Genomic DNA, 27,681 nt, shown 5'->3' on the forward strand with positions numbered 1-27,681 from the left:
GTGCTTCTACATTAATACAGTGCTAAGTGGGAATGGGTTGGTGCTTCTACGCTAATACAGTGCAGAGTGGGAATGAGTTGGTGCTTCTACATTAATACAGTGCAGAGTGGGAATGAGTTGGTGCTTCTATACTAATACAGTGCAGAGTGGGAATGGTTTGGTGCTTCTACACTAATACAGTGCAGAGTGGGAATGGGTTGGTGCTTCTATACTAATACAGGGCAGAGTGGGAATGGGTTGGTCCTTCTGCATTAATACAGTGCAGAGGGGGAATGGGTTGGTGCTTCTACATTAATACAGTGCAGAATGGGAATGAGTTGGTGCTTCTACATTAATACAGTGCAGAGTGGGAATGAGTTGGTGCTTCTATACTAATACAGTGCAGAGTGGGAATGGGTTGGTGCTTCTACACTAATACAGTGCAGAGTGGGAATAGGTTGGTGCTTCTCCATTGATGCGGTGCAGAGTTGGAATGGGTTGGGAATGGGAATGCTTCTCTCCTGTCAGCTGCCTTGTGCTGGGGGTCGATACTAAAGCCTGTCACGTTGTGGAAGGGGAATCGGTTGATGAGGCTCCCTGATCAATACAATGGGAATCGGTTGATGAGGCTCCCTGATCAATACACACCTCACCCAAAACCTCCTCGCCTGCTGGCTCTCTCTTTGTCTCTCTCTCTCTCTCTCACACACACACACACACACACACACACACACACACACACACACACACACACACACACACACACACACACACACACACACACACACACACACACACACACACACACACACACACACACACACACACGCACATGCGCACACACACACAGTGCAAGTCGATGACTCAGAGGTCTCTCTCTCCTCAGACAGGAAGATAATGCCAGATACAAAGCAGGCAGCTGGAGTCCCTGTGTTGAGTTACACACACCCATGCACGCACGCACACACTCATAAACACACACACACACACACACACTCTATGCTGGGCCTCCCTCCCTCACACACTCACTCTCAGGTCTTATCTCCCCAGCTCAGCCACTCAAACACACCCTCTCATTACATTACACACATCCCCCTCCGACAGCTGTAAAGAATAGACTCTCCTGTCAAAGGAACAGGGGAAGGGTAGTTCTCATCACACTGTCTCTCCTCTCTGTCCAATAGGACAGGTTAGGATTTAATGAGCAGTTTTCATCACACTGTTTCATATTTGTTCAATAGGACAGGTTAGGATTTAATGAGTAGTTCTCATCACACTGTTTCCTGTCTGTTAAATGGGACAGGTTAGGGTTTAATGAGTAGTTCTCATCACACTGTCTTTTCTGTCTGTTAAATGGGACAGGTTAGGGTTTAATGAGTAGTTCTCATCACACTGTCTATCCTGTCTGTTCAATCGGACAGGTGCAGGTTTCATTAGTAGTTCTCATCACACTGTGTGTGGTGTGTGTGTGTGTGTGTGTATGTGTGTGTGTGTGTGTGTGTGTGTGTGTGTGTGTGTGTGTGTGTGTGTGTGTGTGTGTGTGTGTGTGTGTGTGTGTGTGTGTGTGTGTGTGTGTGTGTGTGTGTGTGTGTGTGTGTGTGTTGGTGTGTGTGTAGGCCCTGTGGCCCAGGTGGAGGCCCTAAAGGAAGAGAATGACTCTCTGCGCTGTCAGCTGGACGCCTACAGGAACGAGGTGGAGCTGCTGAAGCAGGAGCAGGGCAAAAACCAAGAACACACACCTCCACAACACAGTGAAGAGGACACCATCAGGCAGCAACAACTAACCTTTCTACAACAGGCACTACAGGGAATGCAGAAGGTACTACTTCTACCAGACATACCCACTGTAGTTAACTTATTGCAGCAGTTCCTGCTTTGGATTTATTTTAATCAATTCCACAGGAATTTTTCATTTCCTGGTTCCATACAGATATTAAACCCCTGCAGATTCTGGCTGGTGAGACTCATAATCCATTGGTTTGGCTTCCTGGGGTGACCAGTCGTATTGAGGAAAAGTGACTTTTTTAATAGAGGTGGATAGAGAACTGCCCTCCCAATCTCACACACACATACGCACACACACACAACACTGAGAAAGAGGGAGAAAGAGGAGTAGGGATAGAGAGAGGCATAGAGAGAGAGCAAGAGGGGTGGACTCTGAGAGTAGGATGGATAGAGAGACTTGACAGGAAAAGAGTCCTTCTAGAATCTGATCAGTCTGCTGACCTAGACGCTGTACACAAACTAATGCCAGCTGGAGGGGTTTTCTAATAAAATATCCCCCTCAGGGAAAACAAACTGTTGGTTAAACAACCCTCAGGCAGGAAATCTGTTGCTTCCATCACCTGCTGGGTCATCAAATATCCTCAAGTAGTCAACGGTTATGCTCATATGAATAGACAGATGGTAATTACATTTCCAACACGCAAGTTTCATCATTACCATGAAAATATTAAATGAATGGATAAAAATGAGGAGGAAGAGACGAAAATCAAATACTTCTTATTGCTCTGTGCTAAATTGTGATATCAGGCAGGTTCTGGCAAATTACCATAACATTTTATCAGCAGGTGATTTGAGTCTGCCCAGGTTCTGTGAATTTCTTCCACTTCTGAGTCATGTAATACTTGCGTATTTCAGCCTAAACCCAACTGAGACTGTGATATGGTTTTTTAGCTGAAATGGATAAGGAGAAAGGACTTTTCAGCTTCTATATGGCTCTGACCTACATAGAGAAGCTATAAGCTAAAAGTTCCTTACTCGATGGCAAATCCTGAAACATAAGGGTTAACACCGCTGGCTAACATGGTTTCCTCTATGGAGCTGATGGGTTAATAACCAGCATGAGTCATATGCCTGTAGTAAGCAAGAATCTGTAGCTGTGTCTTCTCTGTCTTAAGGATTAGCTCGCATCTGTAGCTAACTGTGCCTTGGGTTAGGTATCATCTGTAGCTAACTGTGCTTTCTCTGTCTTAAGGGTTAGTTAGCATCTGTAGCTAAATGTATCTCCTCTGTATCAGAAGTTTAAAGGTTAGTTACGGTATGTGGCTCACTGTATGTTCTCCGTGTTTGCAGCAACTGCTGAAGATGCGTGAAGAAAAGAAACAGAGGGAGGCAGAGTTGGAGAAGAGTGTGGAGGACAAACAGCAGCTGGAGAGCCAGGTACAGAGCCTCAAGGAAGGACTGGAGAATCTGAATAAAACACGCACACACCAGGTCAGTAACACACACACACACACACGCACGCACACGCACACACACACACACACACGCACACACACACACACACACACACACACACACACGCGCACACACACACACACACACACACACACACACACACACACACACACACACACACACACACACACACACACACACACACACACACACACCCAATCATTGTGTGTTTTTGTTTTTGTTGGGGTTAAAGCTTGCAAGAAAGGCATTTTACTGTACTTGTGCATCTAACACTTGTGTGAGACATTGCTAGATAATGTCAGCCATCTTGTACTCATGTTCCCTGATACAATAGTAATGAGAATGAGGAGGGATGGGATGAAGGCTCTCAGTCAAGAGAGAATACTGTGTGTGGTTCATGAGTTTGGCTGGCTGTAAAGACTGCTGGGGTTTGAAATGTAAATGCCATATCTGATTTGTGCTCTAATAAGAATGAAATTAGTTCAAAATGAGTTTCAATGTATGAGAAATGTTTCCGAAATAATTAATCAGCTACCAGAGCCCAGGCTGTGGTAGACATTAATGACAGTTTATTCAGTTTTACATTTCTCCTTTATCTCCTCTTATGGACCTCAGGATGGTAAGAGATGTGCTTACTGCCTATCAAACATTGACTGAGACATGTCATTTAAAAGGCCATAGAGAGAGAGCAGTCATTTAAAAAGCCAGAGAGTGACAGTCCAATCATTTAGATCACCATACATAGAGAGAAATAAACTGGTCATTTCCAAAGCTTTAGAGAAATAGACTGGTAATTTCAAAAGCTAGTGAGGGTCATTTCAAAAGCTAGTGCGGGAGATAAGTGTTTCCAGTTTCAGAGATTTTGTAGTTCGTTCCAGTCATTGGAAGCAGAGAACTGGAAGGAGAGGCGGCCAAAGGAAGAATTGGTTTTGGGGGTGACCAGAGCGATATACCTGCTGGAGTGCGTGCTACAGTTGGGTGCTGCTATGGTGACCAGCGAGTTGAGATAAGGGGGGACAATACCTAGTAGGGTCTAGCAGACAAATCCAACCAGGAAGTGGGAAATCTGAGGTTTGTAGTTTCATTTAAGTGATTGCCTATCCAATATGCTGTGTCTATGGGGCCAGATTGCACTTCCCAAGGCTTCCAGCAGATGTCAACAGTCTTTAAAAAGTTGTTTGAGGCTTCTATGGTGGAAGGGTGTCGAATAAGAGCTGTTTCAACAAGTGGACTAGGCTGAGGCCAATCAGTTGTTTACTGCGCGGTGCAGCGGGCGAGCCGTTCCTTCTTTTTCCTCTGTAATGAATACGCTATTGTCCGGTTGGAATATTATTGAAGATTTATTATAAAAAGACCCTAAGAATTGATTGTAAACATAGTTTGACATGTTTCTACAAAGTGTAATGGAACTCTTTTGACTTTTCCTCTGGATTTTGCGCTCGCGCATTGTGCCTTTGGAATAGTGAACTAAACTCGCAAACAAAGCGGAGGTATTTGGATAAAAAATGGATGTAATCGAACAAAACAAACATTTCTTGTGGAAGTGGGAGTCCTGGGAGTGTATTCCGACGAAGATCAGCAAAGGGAAGTGAAGATATATAATGCTATTTATGACTTTTGTTGACTCCACAATTTGGCAGGTAACTGTATGGCTTGCTTTTGTGGCTGAATGCTGTTCTCAGATTATTGAATATTGTGCTTTTGCTGTAAAGCTTTTTTTAAATCTGACACAGCGGTTGCATTTAGAACAAGTTTATCTTTAATTCTATGTAAAACATGTATCTTTCATTCAAGTTTATGATGAGTGTTTATGTTATTTGAAGTGGCTCTGCAATTTCTCCGGATGTTTTGGAGGCATTTCTGAACATGACGCCAATGTAAACTGAGGTTTTTGGATATAAATATGAACTTGATCGAACAAAACATACATGTATTGTGTAACATTGAGTCCTGGAAGTGTCATCTGATGAAGATCGTCAAAGGTCAGTGATTAATGTTATCTATATTTCTGCTTTTTGTGACACCTCTTTTTAGTTGGAAAATGGCTGAATGCTTTCTGTGACTAGTTGCTGACTTAACATAATGATATGTTCTGCTTTCGCCGAAAAGCCTTTTGAAATCGGAAGCTGTGGTTGGATTAACGAGAAGTGTATCTTTAAAATGGTGTAAAATACTTGTATGGTTGAGGAATTTTCATTATGAGATTTCTGTTGTTTTGATTTGGCGCCCTGCAATTTCACTGGCTGTTGGCGAGGTGGGACACTAGCGTCCCGAACGATCCCAGAGAGGTTAAGAGCAGTTGGAGGACACGGAAGGAGAGTTGTATGGCATTGAAGCTCGTCTGGAGTGTTGTTAACACAGTGTCCAAAGAAGGGCCAGAAGTATACTGAATGGTGTCGTCTGCTTAGAGGTGGATCAGAGACTCACCAGCAGCAAGAACGACATCATTGATGTATACAGAGAAGAGAGTCAGCCCAAGAATTGAACCCTGAGGCACCCCCATAGAGACTGCCAGAGGCCCGGACAACAGGCCCTCCGATTTGACACACTGAACTCTATCAGAGAAGTAGTTGGTGAACCAGGCGAGGCAATCATTTGAGAAACCAAGGCTATCGAGTCTGCCAATGAGGATGTGGTGATTGACAGAGTCGAAAGCCTTGGCCAGGTCAATGAATACAGCTGCACAGTATTGTTTCTTATCTTTTGCGGTTAAGATATCGTTTAGGACCTTGAGCTTGGCTGAGGTGCACCCATGACCAGCTCTGAAACCAGATTGCATAGCGGAGAAGGTGCGGTGGGATTCGAAATGGTCGGTAATCTATTTGTTGACATGGCTTTCGAAGATCTTAGAAAGACAGGGTAGGATAGATATAGGTCTGTAGCAGTTTGGGTCAAGAGTGTCCCCCCTTTGAAGAGGGGGATGACAGCAGCTGCTTTCCAATCTTTGGGAATCTCAGATGACACGAAAGAGAGGTTGAACAGGCTAGTAATAGGGGTTGCAACAATTTCAGCAGATCATTTTAGAAAAAAAGGGTCCAGATTGTCTAGCCCGGCTGATTTGTAGGGGTCCAGATTTTGCAGCTCTTTCAGAACATCAGCTGACTGGATTTGGGAGAAGGAGAACTACTAGAAATAATAGAACATTATGAAACATCTAAGAAGCCAGGCCTGGTATTTATAGCAGATTTTGAAAAGGCAGTTGAAAAGGCATTTGGTAAGACTGGAGTTTATTTATAAATGCCTGGATTTTTTAAATTTTGCTAATTCTCTTATAAAATGGGTAAAAAATAATGTATAGCAACCCCAGGTGTACAATCGTAAATAACGGCTACTTCTCAGAGAGTTTTGAATTGTCAAGGAGTGTCCATAATCACCATATCCATTTGTTATGGCCATCAAAATGCTAGCTATTAAAATCAGATCCATTAACAACACTAGAGGATTAGAAATCCATAAAAACAAAGGTGTCCATGTATGCCCAATGACTCAAGTTTTACATTAAGTCTGCAAGCTATATCCCTGCAATGTCTCATTGAAGATCTAGATAACTTTTCTGTACTCTATGGACGAAAACCTAATTATGATAAGTGTGCAATATTACCTATTGGATCTTTAAAAAATAAAAATGTTACATTACCCTGCAGTTTACCTATAAAATGGCTGATGGTGAAGTAGACATACTTGGTATTCATATCACAAAATATATAAATAAGCTCTCATTTAATTTAAATAGAAAACTTAAAAATAGACAAGATCCTGAAACCATGGAGAGGTAAATACCTGTCTATTTATGGAAAAAATGCCCTGATTAACTCCTTAGTCATATCTCAATTTACTCACTTACTTATGGCGCTGACTACTCCTGATGATTCGTTTTTTCAAATCATATGAGCAAAAAATATTTTGCTTTATCTGGGACGCTAAACCAGACAAAATAAAGTGTGCCTATCTATATAATGAATATGAATTGGGTGGGTGGGTTGATATTTTTAAATATAAAAGCACTAAACCTCCTCTCTAAAAGCTTCACTCATTCAAACGTTTTACTTGAACCCTAAATGTTTCTCAAGTACATTACTAAGAAAGCTCATCCATTGTTTAAAAATTGCCTTTTTGCCTTTGTGCAGATTGCCATGTCTCATTTTCGATTAATTTAAAATTATACTTTTTCAAAGTATCAATCTTTTTCAAACAAGCATTGCAGAACTGGCTACAATTTCGATTTCCTCCACCTGAAAAGATAGAACAAATATTACAACAAATATTATGCATGATAAAATGTGCTGGTTGATAAAATGCCTGTATTTGTGGGAAAGATGTTTGAAAATGGTATTTTGTTCTTAAATTATTTTGTAAATTGGAATGGTAGAGTTATGTCCTTCATGGAGTTATCAGAATTGTACGGGAAGGTCTGCTCAATCCAAGAGTACAACCAATTGATGACAGCAATACCCCAAAAATGGAGGAGGCAGGTGGCAGCGAGCGGAGGTAGGGAACTGTCTGTCTGCCCAATATAAAGGATCAAATCTTGCAGAGGAATAAACATAGCATAAATGGAAAAGTATACCAGTTTCATTTGAGGACCAAGATGTTGTGAACTGTTCCATACAGATTGCAAAATAGTTGGGAAGAGATTTTTGATGTACCGATTCCATGGTCCAGGGTGTATGAGTTGATATATAAAACAAGGCAAGATTCAAGACTTCGTGCTTTTCAGCTAAAATTATTATATAGAATTCTTTCCACCAACAAAATGTTGAATATGTGGGGCATAAAATCATCAAAGCAGATTTTGTTGTGAGGATACAGAATCAATAGACCATTTATTTTGGTATTGCCCTCAGGTAGACTGTTTCTGGTCTCAGGTTCAGGAATGGCTGAAAATGCATTGATCTAAAATGGACCCTATAAATAGTACTGTTAGGAGATCTGTAGAGACCGGTTCAGTCAATTACTAATATACTAATACTCTTAGTAAAAATATTTATCTTGATTCTATACGAATCGATTCTATTTGATTAGAAAGATTGAAATTATATGTTAAACATCACAGCATAGTTGAAAGATATTTGTTTCATAGAAACCCAAAGAGGGTGGCCAGCAGAGATAGATGGGATGGGCTGAGGGAAGCTGAGGTTTGGGATGTGGAATTGAAGACAAGTGGGAGTGGAGTTGCTGTGCGGGAGACAGAATGATGGCAAAGACAAAAGTAGTTTTTTTTAAAGTCCAAATGCAACATAATAAAAAGTAAGTTTGAATGACACCGAGGGGAAGTGTTTTTACAACTAATGTTGGTTTGCCTGAGGCTGATGCCGTGCAGGTGTTTGTACACATGCATATACACACACTCTCATTCAAATAAAGGCATACAAGAACACACACATACATGTAATAGTACCAGACATGCACACAAACATATACAGTTGGCTTTGCTGTAATGATTTTAGTTGTCCTTGGTGTCCTTTGTTTTTATTTTATTTTGTTTTTGTTTATTTATATTTTTTTTGCATTGTTGTTTTCTGTTTTCTTCTGTCTTTTTATTTTTCTCTTTAGTTCATTCTCTTGGTTGTTGGTGCATTGAGGGGTTCTTGGGGGTGGGGAATGGAATTCATTGTATTTTATATTTTATTTTTCTACTTGGAGGGGGACTGTGGGAGGGGTCTTAAATGGTTGAGGGACAGCTATTGGGGAACTGTGGGTGGGATCTTGGAGGGTTCGGCTTCATGTTTTTTGGCCTAGTGGGAGATCTATCAACATGACCTTGTGCAGGGCATTGACCCTGGATGCTTCTGTGTGTCACTCTGAATGGGAGTCTGTTGGATAACTGGTACGATGTAGTCGTTGACCGGCTTCACCGCAAGTGTATTGTATGTTTTGGATGTTCAATAATAACAAATAAAAACTTAAAGTTTTATCTCAATCTCTTCATTCAAAGACTCAATCATGGACACTCTTACTGACAGTTGTGTCTGCTTTAACGTTGGCTGAGTAGGATTCCAGAGGGAGGGTTGACAAGAGCATGAGATTCCTGTTCAATCAGCTACTTAATTGGATAAAGATAATACTGATATGAGAGAGTCTAATGGTGCGTGGTCCATATTTGATTTCTTCTTTTCCAATCGAGACACATTTTCTCTTCTCTGCCTCCCGTAGCCGCTTGGCTAGTTGTTTCATTGACTTTGTTAATTTGTAATTTTAGACCTGTTGGCTGGGTAATACATGTTATTTCATATCAAAGAGAGGCACATGGTTGTCAATATCTGGTTTAATAATGACGCTGTACATTAGAATGCCACTAGGCACTGAAATGTGTCCCCTTCCAGTGATTCATGGTGAATATGGTAATTAAAACACGTATATACGTAGAGATGAACCCTTTCCAGTGATCCATGGTGAATATGGTAATTAAAACACGTATACATGTAGAGATGAACCCCTTCCAGTGATTCATGGTTAATATGGTAATTAAAACATGTGTACACGTAGAGATTAACCCCTTCCAGTGATCCATGGTAAAGATGGTAATTTAAACATGTATACACATAGAGATGAACCCCTTCCAGTGATCCATGGTAAATATGGTAATTAAAACATGTATACATGTAGAGATGAACCCCTTCCAGTGATCCATGGTACATATGGTAATTAAAACATGTATACATGTAGAGATGAACCCCTTCTAGTGATCCATGGTAAATATGGCAATTAAATCATGTGTACATGTAGAGATGAACCCCTTCCAGTGATCCATGGTAAATATGGTAATTAAAACATGTATACATGTAGAGATGAACCCCTTCCAGAGATCCATGGTACATATGGTAATTAAAACATGTATACATGTAGAGATGAGCCCATTCCAGTGATTCATGGTATTATGGTAATTAAAACATGTATACATGTAGAGATGAACCCCTTCCAGTGATCCATGGTAAATATGGTAATTAAAACATGTATACATGTAGAGATGAGCCCATTCCAGTGATTCATGGTATTATGGTAATTAAAACATGTATACATGTAGAGATGAACCCCTTCCAGTGATCCATGGTAAATACGGTAATTAAAACATGTATACATGTAGAGATGAACCCATTCCAGTGATTCATGGTATTATGGTAATTAAAACATGTATATATGTAGAGATGAACCCCTTCCAGTGATCCATGGGTAATATGGTAATTAAAGCATGTTGTCGTGTCTTTACTATCATTAACTGAAGACTTAGTTTTTATCAAAGATTCTCTGTAATTATTATTACGCGATTAAACTGATTAATCATGTAACTGTAATTAACTACGAAGTCGGGGCACCAAGGAAAATATTCAGATTACAAAGTTATAATTTTCCTAATAAACCTTTTCAGATATTTTCATATCTGATCAATTAGTCTTCTAAATGATTTATTTATTTACTTTACCTCACGTTAGTCTCATTCCAAACGTCGTAAATTGTTGGTTATCTGCACAAGCCCAGTCTTCACTATGAGTCATCCATACATCAATTGTCTTAAATCATTTATTTACTAACTAAGTAATTCACAGAAATGCATAAACAAACAGTTGATAGTTACAAGGAAATGATAACAGAGTTTCCCTAGTGGGCTAAACCGGCATGGCGGCTTGTTGTACAAAAGGGAAGTGGGGGTCGACTGAGATAAGACAACACACAGTTGATAATTATAACAATTGAAATGCCAATCCTTTGCACATGAACGCTCACTCATTCGGGAACAATTGCAATCAATATATATATATATTTACGCTCAGTGTGTCGTCGGGATCTCTGCTGAAAAGTTAGTTTCTGTTGGAGAGTTTCCGTCCTCTCTCTCTCTCTCTCTCTCTCTCTGCCGTGGTTATAATGGTTAGTTCAGAGGGACATTCATTAATTTCGTTATAGATTCGGCGGTTGTCATTCTTCGCGTTCAATGATACCGAATTCCTAGCTGCAGACTAGTAATTAATATCAAGGACGTGTTCTTATTCTGTCGGTATCGACAGTCTAAGAGTTTAACCACGTGGGATGGTTAAAAGATTCAGCAATCATCTCAAACCTTGGCCCTCTTGTTATCAAGGTAAGCTGGTCTGCAACCTTTGTCCTCTCGTGATTGAGAGAAACATGGTCTGTTGAGAAATTCTCAAGGTGGGGTTTTATTCGAAATTGCAGAAAAGGGCCTGTCCCTGGATGCCCAACCCTAACTGGGCTCATGGGCGGTCCTCTGATTTAGTTAAAAGGGAATTGTAGTTTCCTTCATTAAAAGTCCAAAATCACATTACACAATTTTACAAACAGTATCATCCTCACTCATTCATCTTATACAACAAACCTCATATCTGAGGCTATTATATAAACAGCGTTATGGTAATGTGGCCGTACCGTCTCCCATGAGCCCCACAAAATTGCACCAAACGGACCAGTTCGTAGCTGGGTCTTTTATACCTTCTCCGGAACATAAATTGTTGTTCGGACCTCAAGTTCTGTGAGGTGGAAGAAATTTCTTTGTTCTCTATGAAAATTCACTCTGTCTCTATACTGTGGCCATGAGGAGATCATCTCCTCCAGGAATTTACGACCTCTCTGACCACAGCAGCCTAATTGTAGGAGACAGAGAGAGGGGGATGGTACTCGCTGTACCCAAAGAGGGCAACGTCATGACAATGTATACACACAGAGATGATCCCCTTCCAGTGATCCATGGTAATATTGTAATTGAAGCATGTATACACGCAGAGATGAACCCCTTCCAGTGATCCATGGGTAATATGGCAATTAAAGCATGTGTACTCACAGAGATGGATCCCTGGAGACTCATCAACAGAAGATAGAGAAATCAATTTGAGGAAAGCGTTGCTAGATTTGTGGCCATTGTGGAATGATTGTGTGTGCTGCCAACTTGCCATGTTCGGCAGATTTCTGCATGCCATCATCAGTTAACCCCAGAGCCCATTCACTGTCCAATCTGTCACCAAGCATTATGTATTAAATCTTTTTCGGTTACTGTACCAACAACTGAATTTTGATCTGCCCGGAGTACCCCTGAAGTACCCTCTCATGTGCATTTTTACCAGGAAGCCTATGGTCTCATGAGTCTTCCAGGACCCGTGGTTGGGAACCACTGTTCTAGAGCAGGTCATTCTATAAACAGCCAATCTCATCACCAGAAGAACACATTTTATTCTCTCAGTGTCCCTTCATCTAGGACCATTGAAACAGAGCCTGTTTCACTGGTCCTAGCTGAAGCCTATCTAGGACCACTGAATCAGGCTTCATCTAGGACTAGTGAAACAGGCTTCATCTAGGAACAGTGAAACAGGCTTCGTCTAGGACCACTGAAACAGGCTTCATCTAGGACCACTGAATCAGGCTCTATCAAGAACCATAGAATCAGGCTTTATCTAGGACCACTGAAACAGGCATGATCTAGGACCATTGAATCAGGCTTTATCTAATACATTTTTTTACACTGTTGGTTAGAGCCTGTAAGTAAGCATTTCACTGTAAGGTCTACACCTGTTGTAATTGGTGCACGTGACACATCAACTTTGATTTGATTTGATCTAAGACCACTGAATCAGGCTTCATCTAGGACCACTGAAACAGGATGTCAACCATTTTAATAGAAAATGGAGATACACACCACTCACTGTGTGAATACCAGTTATGAACAGAGGACATTTTGACATCCAAATATGTTTGGTTCTTACTCATGGAAAGAACACAGATTAATATATACTATATGTCTCTGCTTGATCTGACCTGATTCTATATCTGATTGCACCTTGCAACATACCCACTCAAACTATTCAGGGCTTGTATATGTGATGTTGACCTCTCCTTTACGGTGTTATATAGTGGTCTTGCCAGAGGAGAAAGTGTGTCTGTACGTTTGTGTGAGTGTGTCTGTCTGTTTGCATGGGTGTGTGACATGATTGTCAGTGACGGCTTTTCTCATTTTTATGATTGACTCTAGCTGGAGACATCACCGCGAGATGACAGAGGGAGCGAGGAGAGTGCTGATCAAGTCAGTGTAAGTGGAAAAGAGATGTGATCCTCTCCAACCCTCTCTCCCCCTCTCCCTCTCCCTCTGTTTCCATACTCTCTCCTTATCTCTCTTTTTTTTCTCCCTGTCTCTCTAGTTTTCTATTTTCTCTGTGAATATCTTTGTTTCTTCCTCTCTGTTTCTCTGTTCCTCACTCTCTCTGTTTCTCTGTTCCCCACTCTGTTTTTCTCTTCCTCTTTGTTTCTCTGTTCCCCACTCTGTTTTTCTCTTCCTCTTTGTTTCTCTCTTTCTCTCTCTGTTTCTCTCTTCCTCTCTCTGTTTCTCTGTTCCCCACTCTGTTTTTCTCTTCCTCTTTGTTTCTCTGTTCCCCACTCTGTTTCTCTCTTCCCTCTCTGTTTCTCTGTTCCCCACTCTGTTTTACTCTTCATCTTTGTTTCTCTCTTCTTCTCTCTGTTTCTCTGTTCCTGTTTCTCTCTTCCTCTCTATTTCTCTCTTCCTCCATATGTTTCTCTGTTCCCCTCTTCCCCTCTCTGTTTCTCTCTTCCTCTCTCTGTTTCTCTCTTCCTCTCTGTTTCTCTCTTCCTCCATCTGTTTCTCTGTTCCCCTCTTCCCCTCTCTGTTTCTCTCTTCCTCTCTCTGTTTCTCTCTTCCTCTCTCTGTTTCTCTCTTCCTCCATCTGTTTCTCTGTTCCCCTCTTCCCCTCTCTGTTTTTCTGTCCCTCACTCTCCTGTTTCTCTGTTCCTCTGTCTCTCTCTCTCTCTCTCCTCTTCCAGTGACATGACAGATCATTACATACCAATCCAGTGCAGGAGGACTTTATTTGTTGCAGGATTAATCAACCCGACACAACTGGGTTACACACACCTGGTATTGTTGTCCATTAGTTTTCTTCAGTTAGGGGAGGGGTGGTAGCATTAGGGGAAAATATAAAAACATATTTAAAATAATATATATATTTACAACTCTCTGTAAATAGCCCACCCAATTTTACCTACCTCATCCCCATACTGTTTATATTTATTTACTTTTCTGCTCTTTTGCACACCAGTATCTCTACCTGTACATGACCATCTGATCATTTATCACTCCAGTGTTAATCTGCAAAATTTTAATTATTCGCCTACCTCCTCATGCCTTTTGCACACAATGTATATAGACTCTCTTTTTTTCTACTGTGTTATTGACTTGTTAATTGTTTACTCCATGTGTAACTCTGTGTTGTCTGTTCACACTGCTATGCTTTATCTTGGCCAGGTCGCAGTTGTAAATGAGAACCTGTTCTCAAATAGCCTACCTGGTTAAATAAAGGTGAAATAAAAATAAAAAATAAAAACAACAACAACAACAAAACATTGGGGGTTGGAAATTATGCAGATAATTACATTGATGGAAGCCACAATCTCTCTGCAATATTAAATCTGATACCCCCTAAATTATTTGTATTTTTTTTTTTACACATTCCCGAACCTCCCTCCTCCAGCCTGTCAGAAGCCCACAGTAAACAACAGTTTCATCATTAGCATCGCTAACACTGCCAGCTTTCTCTCTCTCTCTCTCTCTCTCTCTCTCTCTCTCTCTTTCCTCCCTCCATTTGGCTCCCTCTGTATTTTCTCTTTCCTCTTTGCCTTACTTGTCTTTCCTCCTCTCTTCTCCCACTGCCTGTATGATGTTTCTAGGGCTGTGTGTGTGTGTGTGTGTGTGTGTGTGTGTGTGTGTGTGTGTGTGTGTGTGGTGTGTTCATCAACCAGTCTAACAGTGTTTTCTCCTCTTGTCCTGTAGGAGGCGACAGCATTAGAAGTGGTTTCCTGCAGTCAGGAGAAGGAGAGTCTGCCCCCAGAGAAGATTCCTTCTCGTCCGGTTTACTCTGAGAGAGAGGCCTTGCTAGTTGGTAAGATCATCTAAAATTACAATAACCTTACTTCAACATTATAACAATGTTGTGCTAACCTAACTATAGAGGAGTAGATCACCCCAGTCCAGTCCACTCTGACAGAGAGGCCCAGATAGTGGGTACATTCACCTAACTGTAACTGTCACGTTCTTTCAAAATCGAACCCAGAAGCAGACCAGGACAAGGAGAGTAGGAAGAAGGTGAGTATTTATTTACAAGTGAATATGAATGGGTAGATATATCCAGGTGGCGTAGCGGGCAGCGGTGGTGAGTTGATGGGAGTAAATAGGAGGATCCAATGGGGTAGCGGAATCCTCCAACGACCAGGCGGGAATGGGGTAAATGATCCGGGTGAGTAACTGAAGACAGAACAAACGGAGGTAAGTTTAAGGCAAGCAATACGTAAAAAACAACAAAACAAATTCTATCTAACTTGAGGCTGATACTATGGCACGACATACTGTTCATGGCTAACGATCCGGCAGGGAATGGATGTCAGGTCAGAGCTTTTGAAGGGGAGAGGTGATGATCAGGACAGGTGTGCAGATTACTGATGGGATACAGGTGCGGGTGAACATCGATCTCCCAACAAGCTAATTCGCCTGGCAACCAGACAGGGTGCGTTCCAGGACACCGGAAACACACTCCAGGACAGAAACACAGGCAAACACAGACTCATGAAGCGGGATTCGTGACAATAACGTTACTAGGCATATAACATTAGTATAACATTACTATAACATCACTATACCATTACTAAAACATCACTATAAAATTTCTATAAAATCACTATAATATTGCTATAACATCACTATAACGTTATATAAACCTAACATTAGTATAGAGGAGAAAAGTCCCCCAGCCCCGTCCACTCTGAGAGAGTGGCCTTGCTAATTAGTATCTGGGTCTATACTCCGTAGAACATTACTAGAGAAAGTGAAGCTACCTAAAAAGGAGATCCCTGCTTGGTGCCCATGTTCTCCTCCTCCTCCCATCTAATTATTCTCTGGGCGGGTTCACACATTTTAATTTGCTGGTTGACTGAGGCCTTCAGCACCTCTAATGTTTCTAATCACCACAGCCTTCTGGCTGCCTAGTGCCTACCAACGAGGAGATACAAAGATTGTGCTCACTCCTTCTCTCTCTCTCTCGCTCTGTTTATCAGTCTTTCTTGTTGGGTTTTACAGTATTTTCTTGGGGCAAGTGGTTCTTGATTTCTTTGGCTTCATGAAAGCAGGAAGCTACAGAGATATGAGGAAGAGGAGTTAAGGGGTAGCCTTTTAGCCATGATACCAAACGGCAATGTATGTGTCTCTGCACACTTGTATACCAGGTAGTTTGCTGTACTACCTAATATGTTGCCAGGACTGGATATCTTCATTTGACATTTAAATCATTAAGCAGAAGCTCTTATCCAAAGCGACTTACTGGAGCAATTAGGGTTAAGTACCTTGCTCAATCTCACTTCAACAAATGTTTCACCAAATCAGCTCCACGATTAAAACCAGCCACTTTTCGGATACTGGCCCAAAACGTTTAACCGCTAGGCTACCTTCAGGGTTGGGGAGTAACAGATGTAATCTGTTACATGTAAGGGATTACAAAAAAACGGTAACTGTAATATTGTAATCAGATTACAGATACTTTTGAAAAACTAGATGACTACTTCTCGGAATACTTTTAAATTCAGAAAGGAGGTTTAAATTACTATTGATATCTACATAACGCATTGAGGTGAATCACAATGCTGCTCTCTCATTTAGCTATTAGCGTCTTACGGATTGTGGCTGTTGTGAATTGCTGTTTACAAATCTAAATGTTTATTTGAACCCAATAATTTTTGAATTCAAGATGTTTAAGCTGCCTATCAATCATTGTTTTTGAAACCAGTGTACAGCCAGTGAAAAATGAGCTCTTGCAACAACTGCACAGTGCGGATTCCATCCCTCACTCCATCCCTTCCATCCCTCAGTCGGGGAGACTGTTTTGTTATGGTTTCATCTGTGGATTTCCCCTTTAAACAGCTGCATATTATCAAGATATCAAAGTGTCACCAACAAAAAGCTAAACAATAGGCCTGTAGCAAATGCAGCATATGGCATTCATTTTCCACATGTAAATAGCACTTTTCAGCCATTCCATTAGCGCAGCATGTATTTTTCAACTCGAATCAGTGAGCCCAATCAGTTCTCCATGACAACAAAATCATAAACCACAGAGTAGGGCTGGCTTATAAGTCATTTGTTTTGAGGTTATGCTCAGGTAAAACAATTTGTCTAATCTATACTTCCATATTTCCATGTCCTATTCTTGAAGATCAAGGGGTATAACATTTATTGGAATGAATGGCATTCTGATAGACTTTGGTTTTCAATGTAAAGATATAATTTCATCATACTATTATATGTAGTAGAAAGGGATGGGTTAGAAGAAGCCTAAATAACCAACCCATGAAGTAAAATTTAACATCCATATATGGTCAGCTATGTAAACTTTAACATTGATTTATCTTGCAATAGATGTGTTTCAATTGGTAACATACATTTTTGTCTTCTTCTAATGCCTCTTAAGTGGAAAGTAATCTAGAAGTAACTGAATATTATCAGATTACGTTAATGAGTTTGGGTAATACAAAAGTTATGTTACTGATAAATATTTTGGACAGGTAACTAGTAACTGTAACAGATTACATTTAGAAAGTAACCTACTCATGTCACGATTTACTAGGAGTGGTGGGTGGAATCAGGCGCAGAGAGCAGGGTTCCGTAGATTGTCAATTTATTCTCCGGCGCACAAAAACGGTCACGCCAACACACAGGGCGCATACAACTGACCAGCCCAAAACAAAGGACCAAAATAGTCCGGAGAATAAACACACGAAAACCCCATACAACAGAGTAACAAAAAACAATTCCGCACAAAACAAGGGCGGGACAACCTACTATATATAAGGACGCTAATTAAACTAAAATACACACAGGTGAAACTAATGAGACAAAACCAACAGACAAACGAAAAAGGGATCGGTAGTGGCTAGTAGGACGGTGACGACGACCGCCGAGCACCGCCCGAAGAGGCAGGGGAACCAACTTCGGGGGAAGTCGTGACAACTCAACCCTGGCTACCTGCCTCCAACCCTGGCTACCTACTTTCCCCCAGTGTTTTGGTATTTCTTAGGAATAGGAGAATGTCATGCCAGAATGATCATATGATTGTCTCAGACATAGTTAGGTAGCTAATGGGGTGCTCCACTCCCTCCCTCTATGCCGGCCCACTCTGGCTGCTCAGTTAGGATTCTGGGTGTTCTCTCTGCCAGAATCGCTCTTCATGACGTTTTGTTTGAAGATTAATTGAAGGTAGCACCACAGGGAAAAGGGGACATTGGCTCCTAAGTGAACTCATGAAGAAAGAAAGGTCTGCATCTTTAACTGCTTTATCCCCCTCTAGAGCAGGTAGAGTTAGCTATATGTTTGCTGTAGGTTAGTTATAGGTTAGCTGTATGTTAGCTGTGGGCAGTGTACATTTTAGCATGTACATTTTGGTGGAGGAAAAAAAGTCAGATGCATGCCAGAAAAGCCACAACACTAAACAATACATTAATTGCATGGTAACGGTGACAAACGGTGCCCACAAACTGTTAGGGCCTATATAAAGCTGTCCTAACAGCAGAGTCCCAACAGCTTACCACTGCTACACCTGGATATCAGCAGCGAAACAGTTCATTCAGCCTCATTTACTGCCTTTTATAAAAAACATACAGTTGAAGTCAGAAGTTTACATGCACTTCTGTTGGAGTCATTAAAACTAGTTTTTCAACCACTCCACAAATGTCTTGTTAACAAACTATAGTTTTGGCAAGTCGGTTAGGACATCTAACTTTGTGCATGACACAAGTAATTCTTCCAACAATTGTTTACAGACAGATTATTTCACTTATAATTCATCGTATGCCAATTCCTGTGGGTCAGAAGTTTATATACACTAATTAACTGTGCATTCAAACAGCTTGGAAAATTCCAGAAAATGATGTCATGGCTTTAGAAGCTTCTTATAGGCTGATTTCCTTGATTTGAGTGAGGTAGGGGTGTGCCTATGGATGTATTTCAAGCCCTACCTTCAAAAGCAGTGCCTCTTTGCTTGACATCATGGGAAAATCAAGATAAATCAGCCAAGACCTCAGAAAATAAATTGGAGACCTGTTTGGCCATAATGACCATCATTATGTTTGGAGGAAAAAGGGCGAGGCTTGCAAGCCGAAGAACACCATCACAACCATGAAACACGGGGGTGGCAGCCTCATGTTGTGGGGGTGCTTTGCTGCAGGAGGGACCGGTGCACTTCACAAAATAGATGGCATCATGAGGTAGGACAATTATGTGGATTTATGGAAGCAATATCTCAAGACATCAGTCAGGATGTTAAAGCTTGGTCGCAAATGGGTCTTCCTAATGGACAATGACCCCAAGCATACTTCCAAAGTTGTGGCAAAATGGCTTAACTTCTTGAAACTCCCCATTCCGGATCCGGGATCGTGACTAAAGCCTCAGGCTCATTAGCATAACGCAACGTTAACGATTTCTGAAAATCGCAAATAAAATGAAAATAATGCGCCTACTCTCAAGCTTAGCCTTTTCTTAACAACACTGTCATCTCAGATTTTCAAAATATGCTTTTGAACCATAGCAATTCACTAATTTCTGTAAGAGTATGCTAAGCTAGCTTAGCATTTTGAGTAGCATTTAGCACGCAACATTTTCACAAAAACCAGATAACCAAATAAATAAATCATTTACCTTTGAAGAGCTACGGATGTTTTCAATGAGGAGACTCAGTTACATAGCAAATGTGCAGTTTTTCCTGAAAGCGTCTTTGTGTAGGAGAAATCGCTCCGTTTTGTACATCACATTTGGCTACCGAAACGAACCGAAAATTCAGTCACCTACAACGTCAAACTTTTTCCGAATTAACTCCATAATATCGACCGAAACATGGCAAACGTTGTTTGGAATCAATCCTCAAGGTGTTTTTTCACATATCTCTTCATTGATATATCGTTCGTGGAAGCCTGCATTCTTCTCTGAATTCTGTGGAAAAATACTTGCAGCTGACTTTTGCGCACCAATTTCGGCGCAGGACACCGGGCGGACACCTGGTAAATGTGGTCTCTTATGGTCAATCTTCCAATGATATGCCTACAAATACGTCACAATGCTGCAGACACCTTGGGGAAACGACAGAAAGGGCTGACTCACTCCTCTCGCATTCACAGCCATATAAGGAGACAATGGAAAACAGAGCCTCAAAAATCCTGCTCATTTCCTGGATGCCGTTTCATCTTGGTTTTGCCTGAAGCTCACGTTCTAGGGCACGCACAGAAAATATCTTGGTAGTTCTGGACACGTCAGAGTGTTTTCTTTCCAAAGCTACCAATTATATGCATAGTCGAGCATCTTTTTGTGACAAAATATTGCGCTTAAAACGGGCACGTCTTTTTATCCAAAAATGATATAGCGCCCCCAGAGTTTCAACAGGTTAAGGACAACAAAGTCAAGGTATTGGAGTGGCCATCACAAAGCCTTGACCTCAATCCTATAGAAAATTTGTGGGCAGAACTGAAAAAGTGTGTGCGAGCAAGAAGGCCTATGAAACTGACTCAGTTACACCAGCTCTGTCAGGAGGAATGGGCCAAAATTCACCCAACTTATTGTGACCCAAGTTAAACAATTTAAAGGCAATGCTACCAAATACTAATTGAGTGTATGTAAACATCTGACCCACTGGGAATGTGATGAAAGACATAATAGCTGAAACAAGTCATTCTCTCTACTATTATTCTGGCATTTCAAATTCTTACAATAAAATGGTGATTCTAACTGACCTAAAACAGGGAATATTTACTAAATGTCAGGAATTGTGAAAAACTGAGATCAATGTATTTGGCTAAGGTGTATGTAAACTTCCAACTTCAACTGTAACTGATATGGCTGACCTGCTTAAACAAATGTGGTTTCTAATGACAATTGAGATGTACAAACTATGACATAAGGGGTCGACAAGCGCCTAAGAGGCAGATCCGTACATTCGAATAAGAATAATTAGCGAGCTTGGACGGACGTAGTCAACAGTAACTATTTGTTAAGCACCTTTGAATTGTACAGCAGTAGAATTCTGAAAATGGGCCATTCTTACAGTTTTCTCCCTGTACACCAAGTGAGAACCGTAGAATAAATAAAGGGGGCATATAAACAGGCAATGAAACCTCTTACAATATTCTATGATTACGTTTCTCTAAAACAGGTTAAAGGCTACATGTGCACCACCAAGTCAGAACAGTAGGTGAAATTATATTATAAATAGACCAAATTATTAGGGTGAGGCACATGCGCTACTAACATCTTACTAGACAACATACAGTCAGTATTACAGTATACATATCCCCCTGGCATATTAGATCATTTATGCAGCAGCATACAGTACATCTTTGGATTCACCTTGTTGTGCTGTGCTCACTTGAACAGGAAGGTGGTGCGGCGCTCCTTCCTGGGCAAATCTTGCCATCAAAGTCTGGCATTCTCTGGATTTATGGTGCTTTCAAAACAACTGTGAACTCAGGGAAAAAACAGGTGGAATCATGCTGATGTCATTGGTCTTCAGGTCGTAGCTCTAGAAAATAGGCCAGATTTACAATTCCGAGTTGGATGAACGTTCAAAACATATTTTTCCAGTTGGAGCTTGTTTATTCCTGACTTCCCAGTTGTCTTGAACTCACCTAAATCAAGTTATCGCAGTTCCGAGTTAACAGCTGATTTGAGCACAGTACAAATTATGATTCATTGACAGCATGACCAATGTTGAATGATTATCATTTTAATCTTGGAAAAAAGCCCCTTAATCCCAGATTTGGGACCACAAAGCCACTGTCACTGATTCCTTCCAAAACACTCATTGTTGATTTTGCGATTTCCAACTTGTTGTGTAATGTTTACGTCCAATGGCCGATGAGCACCGATTCGTTTTATCTATAATTTCTCTTCATTATTTATCTTCACGTGACAAGGATTAAAAAGGATTTGTCAGTATATTGTCAACTTGATTCATGATGATGACTGCTAGCTAAAATGTTGAAAGTATGATGTTGACATGCTGCTGTACATATAACGTGATTTGACGTCATTGTATCTGTGGCCAATGACCTTGAGCCTTCTTGGATGGGCACTTCTAATGTAACTCTATGGCAGAACCCAAAGGGCGAGAGTGTTTTGGGGTGACGTATTGTCCCCATGAGAGAACACAAGCAACGCTCTGTGTTTTCTGCTGGCTTGCCCCACCATCACAGAAAGCACTGAGCTTGGCTGAAACACCTGTATTTTGGAGCTGTCTTACTCAAGAAAACAAAAAAGAGACCATGTTTGTATGCGGCTTTATTAACTCAAAGATAAGATGGCGCTGGAATAGAAGGCTGACGTTTTACATGTTCCTAACCAATTGTGTTTTTTTGTTTGTTTCTTTGTAACTTATTTTTTAAACTTATTTTGTACATAATGTTGCTGTTGCTGACCGAAATTAACTTCTGACATCAGAACTGGGATTACTCACTACGAACAGGCAGAATCCTTTTTTTCCTTTAATGAGTCTGACAAGCCCGACGTGAATGACATACTGCTTTCCCGGGAACAGGCCCAGATCCCCCTCATTTATGTGAAGAGAAGGCACAGAAAAAGGGTCCGGAGGGCGGGCTGCCTTCTGAGAATTCATAGACGATCGAATAAGCCCCCACTGCCTTCCATTCTGCTAGCAAACATGCAATCTTTGGAAAATAAAATCAATGACCTACACGGAAGCTTAAACTACCAACGGGACATTCAATACTGTAATATCTTATGCTTCAGTCGTGACCGAGTGTCTGGTTATACTCTGTATCGGCAGGATAGAACAGTGGCGTCTGGTAAGACAAGCGGCGGCAGACAATGTATTTTTGGAAATAACAGCTGGTGCGCCATATTTAAGGAACTCTCAAGGTTTTTCTCGCCTAAGGTAGAGTATCTCATGATAAGCTGTAGACCACACTATCTATCTAGAGGGTTTTCATCTGTATGTTTTGTAGCTGTCTACAAACCACCACAGACTGATGCTGGCAAACAGGAAAACACTCACCCAGAGGCGGCACTCCTAGTGGCCGGGGACTTTAATGTAGCGAAACTTAAATCCGTCTTACCAAATCTCTAAGCATGTTGTATGTGCAACCAGAGGGAAAAAACACTGGATCACCTTTACTCCACACACAGAGATGCATACAAAGCTCTCCCTCGCTCTCCATTTGGCAAATCTGACTATAATTCTATCCTCCTGATTCCTGCTTACAAGCTAAAATTAAATCAGGAAGCATCAGTGACTTGATCAATAAAAAAGTGGTCAGATGAAGCAGATGCAAAACTACAGGACTATTTTGCTAGCACAGACTGGAATATGTTCTGGGATTTCTCCAATGGCATTAAGGAGTACACCACATCGGTCATTGGCTTCATCAATACGTGCATCAATGACATCATCCCCACAGTGACCATACGTACATACCCCAACCAGAAACCATGGATTACAGGCAGCATCCCACTGGCTAAAGGCTAGAGCTTCTGCTTTCAAGGAGCGGGACTTTAACCCGGAAGCTTATAAGAAATCCTGCTATGCCCTCCGATGAACCATCAAACAGGCAATGCGTCAATACAGGACTAAGATTGAATCGTCCTACACCGGTTCTGAAGCTTGTCAGATGTACAGACTACAAAGGAAACTAATGCAGACTACAAAGGAAAGCACAGCCAAGAGCTGTCCAATGACACAATCCTACCAGACGAGCTAAACTACTTATATGCTCGCTTCGAGAGGCAAGCAACACTGAAACATGCATGAGAGCAGCAGCTGTTCCGGAAGATCCCGCTCTCCGCAGCCGATGAGAGTAAGACCTTTTAACAGGTCAACATTCACAAGGCCACAGGGCCAGACAGATTACCAGGACGTGTACTGCGAGCATGCGCTGACCATCTGGCAAGTGTCTTCACTGACATTTTCAACCTCTCCCTGTCTGTAATACCAACAATGTTTTAAGCAGACCACCATAGTCCCTGTGCCCAGGAACACTAAGGTAACCTGCCTAAATTACTACTGACGCATAGCACTCACGTCTGTAGCCATGAAGTGCTTTGAAAGGTTGGTCATGGCTCACATCAACACCATTATCCCAGAAACCATAGACCCACTCCAATTTCCCTCAACATGATCAAGACAAAGGAGGTGATTGCGGACTAGAGAAAAAGAGGACTGAGCACACCCCCATTAACATCGACAGGCTGTTGAGAACTTCAAGTTCCTTGGTGTCCACATCACCAACAAACTAACATGGTCCAAGTACACCAAGACAGTCGTGAGGAGGGCACGATAGAACCTATTCCCCCTCAGAAGACTGAAAAGATTTTTCATGGGTCCTCAGATCCTCAAAATGTACTACAGCTGCACCATCGAAAGCATCCTGACTGGTTACATCACTGCCTGGTATGGCAACTGCTCTGCCTCCAACCGCAAGGCACTACAGAGAGTAATGTGTATGGCCCAGTACATCACTGGGGCCAAGCTTCCTGCCATTCAGGACCTCTATACCAGGTGATGTCAGAGGAAGGCCCTAAGAATTGTCAGACTACAATCAGCCAGTCATAGACTGTTCTCTCTGCTACCGCACGGCAAGCGGTACCGGAGTGCTAAGTCTAGGTCTAAGAGGCTTCTAAACAGCTTCTACCCCCAAGCCATAAGACTCATGAACATCTAATAAAATGGCTACCCAGACTATTTGCATTGCTCCCCACATTCCTCTCTTTTACATCGCTGCTACTCTCTGTTGTTATCATCTATGCATAGTCACTTTAGTAACTCTACCTACATGTACATATTACCTCAATTACCTCGACTAACCGGTGCACCCGCACATTGACTCTGTACAGGTACCCCCCAGTATATTGTCTGCTATTGTAATTTTACTTCTGCTCTTTAATTACTTGTTACTTTTGTTTCTTATTCTTATTCATATTTTGAGTAAGCATTTCACTGTAAGGTTTAGACCTGTTGTATTCGACGCATGTGACTATGACTATGATTTTATTTAAATTTTTTTGACATTGTTTGCAAACTGATGTGTGACACGTAAATTAATTAATGCCAAAATAACATGCAAAACAGGCAAGCCCAAAGTTGTATTTTATATATTTTTTTGCAAAAAACGTGTGGCTAAAAATTTACGCGTTGCCACTGGCTGAAGGTTAGCTGCAGGTTAACTGTAGCGAAATGTCGGCTATTCTCGGATGCTATTTACGTGAAATCGAAACTGGTGCAGTCCATGAGGAGGAGATGCACTGCAGTACTTAATGCAGCTGGTGGCCACACCAGATACTGACTGTTACTTTTGATTTTGACCCCCCCTCCCCCTTTGTTCAGGGGCACATTATTCCATTTCTGTTAGTCACATGTCTGTGGAACTTTTGCTTAAGTTTGCTGAAAATAAACGCAGTTGACAGTGAGAGTTTATGTCACATGTGAATGATGCCCAGCTGGTTAAAGCAAGAAACAGCGCATTCCTTATTTTTTTCGGCTTTTTCAAATCATAGTCCAATACCTCATGTAGCCTAGCCCATAGGCCTATATGTTTTGATAAGGTTTGTATCACAACTAAAGTGGCCAAATAACTTCTTAAATGAATCACATTAATCCGCTTTACAACTAGTCAAGATCCTAATTGGCATACATAGGCGGCACGTAAGTTTCGAGTTTGGAGAAGATAATTTTCACCATAAAAATGCACATTTATAATAAAGCATTATATGGATAATCGCATTTGTGGTCACTTTTGAGAACAGTGTTTTCCTGCTAATTGATAACATTTTAGAACATTCGCGCTTATAGCCTACTGATACTGTATGTGCGCATTCCCATGCTCATAATGTGAAGAAATAGCTAAATGTTCTGATCTGTTGCATCAGCCTCATTGCTTAAAAAATGTTTTGATGCAAGTGGTTGTATTCATTTGGGATCTATCGCATCCCACGACTGTTGTAGAGTATGTTTTGGAATATTTATTTCTTGTTATAAGTTGATCCATAGAATAGGTCAACTTTTGTATTATGGGCGATAGCAGATTGACATAGGCTAGTGATTTTGCTGTTCGTCAGGCCTACTCATCTTGTTGGCTGACAAAAAGTAGGCTAAATGTGGACAGTTCTTCTACACTATATATGCAAACGTGTGTGGACACCCCTTCAAATTAGTGGAACCGGCATTTCAGCCACACTCATTACTGACAGGTGTATAAAATCGAGCACACCGCCATGCAATCTCCATAGCCAAACATTGGCAGTAGAATGGCCTTACTGAGGAGCTCAGTGACTTTCAACGTGGCACCGTCATAGGATGCCACCTTTCCAACAAATCAGTTCATCAAATTTCTGCCCTGCTAGAGCTGCCCCGGTCAAGTGTATGTAACAGTAATGCTGTTATTGTGAATTGGAAACGGCTAAGAGCAACAATGACTCAGCTGCGAAGTGTTAGGCCACACAAGCTCACAGAACCGGACCGCCGAGTGCTGAAGTACGTAAAAATCATCTGTCCTCGTTTGCAACACTCACTACCAAGTTCCAAACTGCCTCTGGAAGCAACGTCAGCACAACTGCTGGTTGGGAGCTCCATGAATTGGGTGTCCATGGCTGAGTAGCAGCACACATGCCTAAGATTACCATGCATAATGCCAAGAGTCGGAATTGGACAGATTCGCCGCAATTGGATTCTGGAACAGTGAAACCATCTGACAGTCAGACGGAAGAATCTGGGTTTGGCGGATGCCAGGACACTACTTGCCCCAATGCATAGTGCCAACCGTAAAGTTTCGTGTAGGAGTAATAATGGTCTGGGACTGTTTGTCATGGTTCGGGCTAGGCCAGTGAAGGGAAATCTGAATGCTAAAGCATACGTACAATGACATTCTAGACCATTCAGTGTTTCCAACTTTGTGGCAACAGTTTGGGGAAGGCCCTTTCCTCTATCAGCATGACAATGCCCACGTGCACAAAGCTAAGTCCATACAGAAATGCAGCCTTGACCTCAACCCCATCAAACACTTTTGGGATGAATTAGAATGCTGACTGCGAGCCAGACCTAATCGCCCAACATCAGTGCCTGACCTCAGTAATGCTCTTGTGGCTGACTGGAAGCAAGTCCCCGTAGGAATGATGCAACATCTAGTGGAAAGCCTTCCCAGAAGAGTGGAGACTGTTATAGCAGCAAAGGGGGGACCAACTCCATATTAATGCCCATGATTTTGGAATGAGATGTTTGACGAGCATACTTTTGGTCACATAGCATAACATCTTCAATATGCACCTCGAAATTCGATAAGAGGGACAGTTGCGCCCCCCCCATGTGTCTGTCTTCTTAGCTGAGATGGGAATTATAATTATTCATTATTATTATTATATAATTATTATATTCATCCCAAGTGTAAGGGGTGCGTGTTGGTGGCAGGGAAGTCAGGTGCAGGAGAACGAACTTGGTGTAAACGGAGTTGTTTATTAAATGC

The 27,681-nt window shown here is 41.5% G+C and overlaps 1 protein-coding gene across 1 annotated transcript in view; it reads left to right on the forward strand.

The window, feature by feature from the left end:
- Nucleotides 1-27,681, forward strand: part of LOC135526554 (ecto-NOX disulfide-thiol exchanger 2-like) — an 83,248-nt gene that overhangs the window by 39,311 nt on the left and 16,256 nt on the right. Inside the window, exons 6-9 of the mRNA XM_064955043.1 lie at nucleotides 1,596-1,798; nucleotides 3,055-3,195; nucleotides 13,151-13,207; nucleotides 14,960-15,068. Of these exons, the coding sequence (XP_064811115.1) occupies nucleotides 1,596-1,798; nucleotides 3,055-3,195; nucleotides 13,151-13,207; nucleotides 14,960-15,068 (510 nt within the window). The remainder of the gene's footprint in view (nucleotides 1-1,595; nucleotides 1,799-3,054; nucleotides 3,196-13,150; nucleotides 13,208-14,959; nucleotides 15,069-27,681) is intronic.

Source organism: Oncorhynchus masou, chromosome 32, assembly GCF_036934945.1.
Source record: "Oncorhynchus masou masou isolate Uvic2021 chromosome 32, UVic_Omas_1.1, whole genome shotgun sequence".
In the NCBI taxonomy this organism is placed as follows: Eukaryota; Metazoa; Chordata; class Actinopteri; order Salmoniformes; family Salmonidae; genus Oncorhynchus; species Oncorhynchus masou.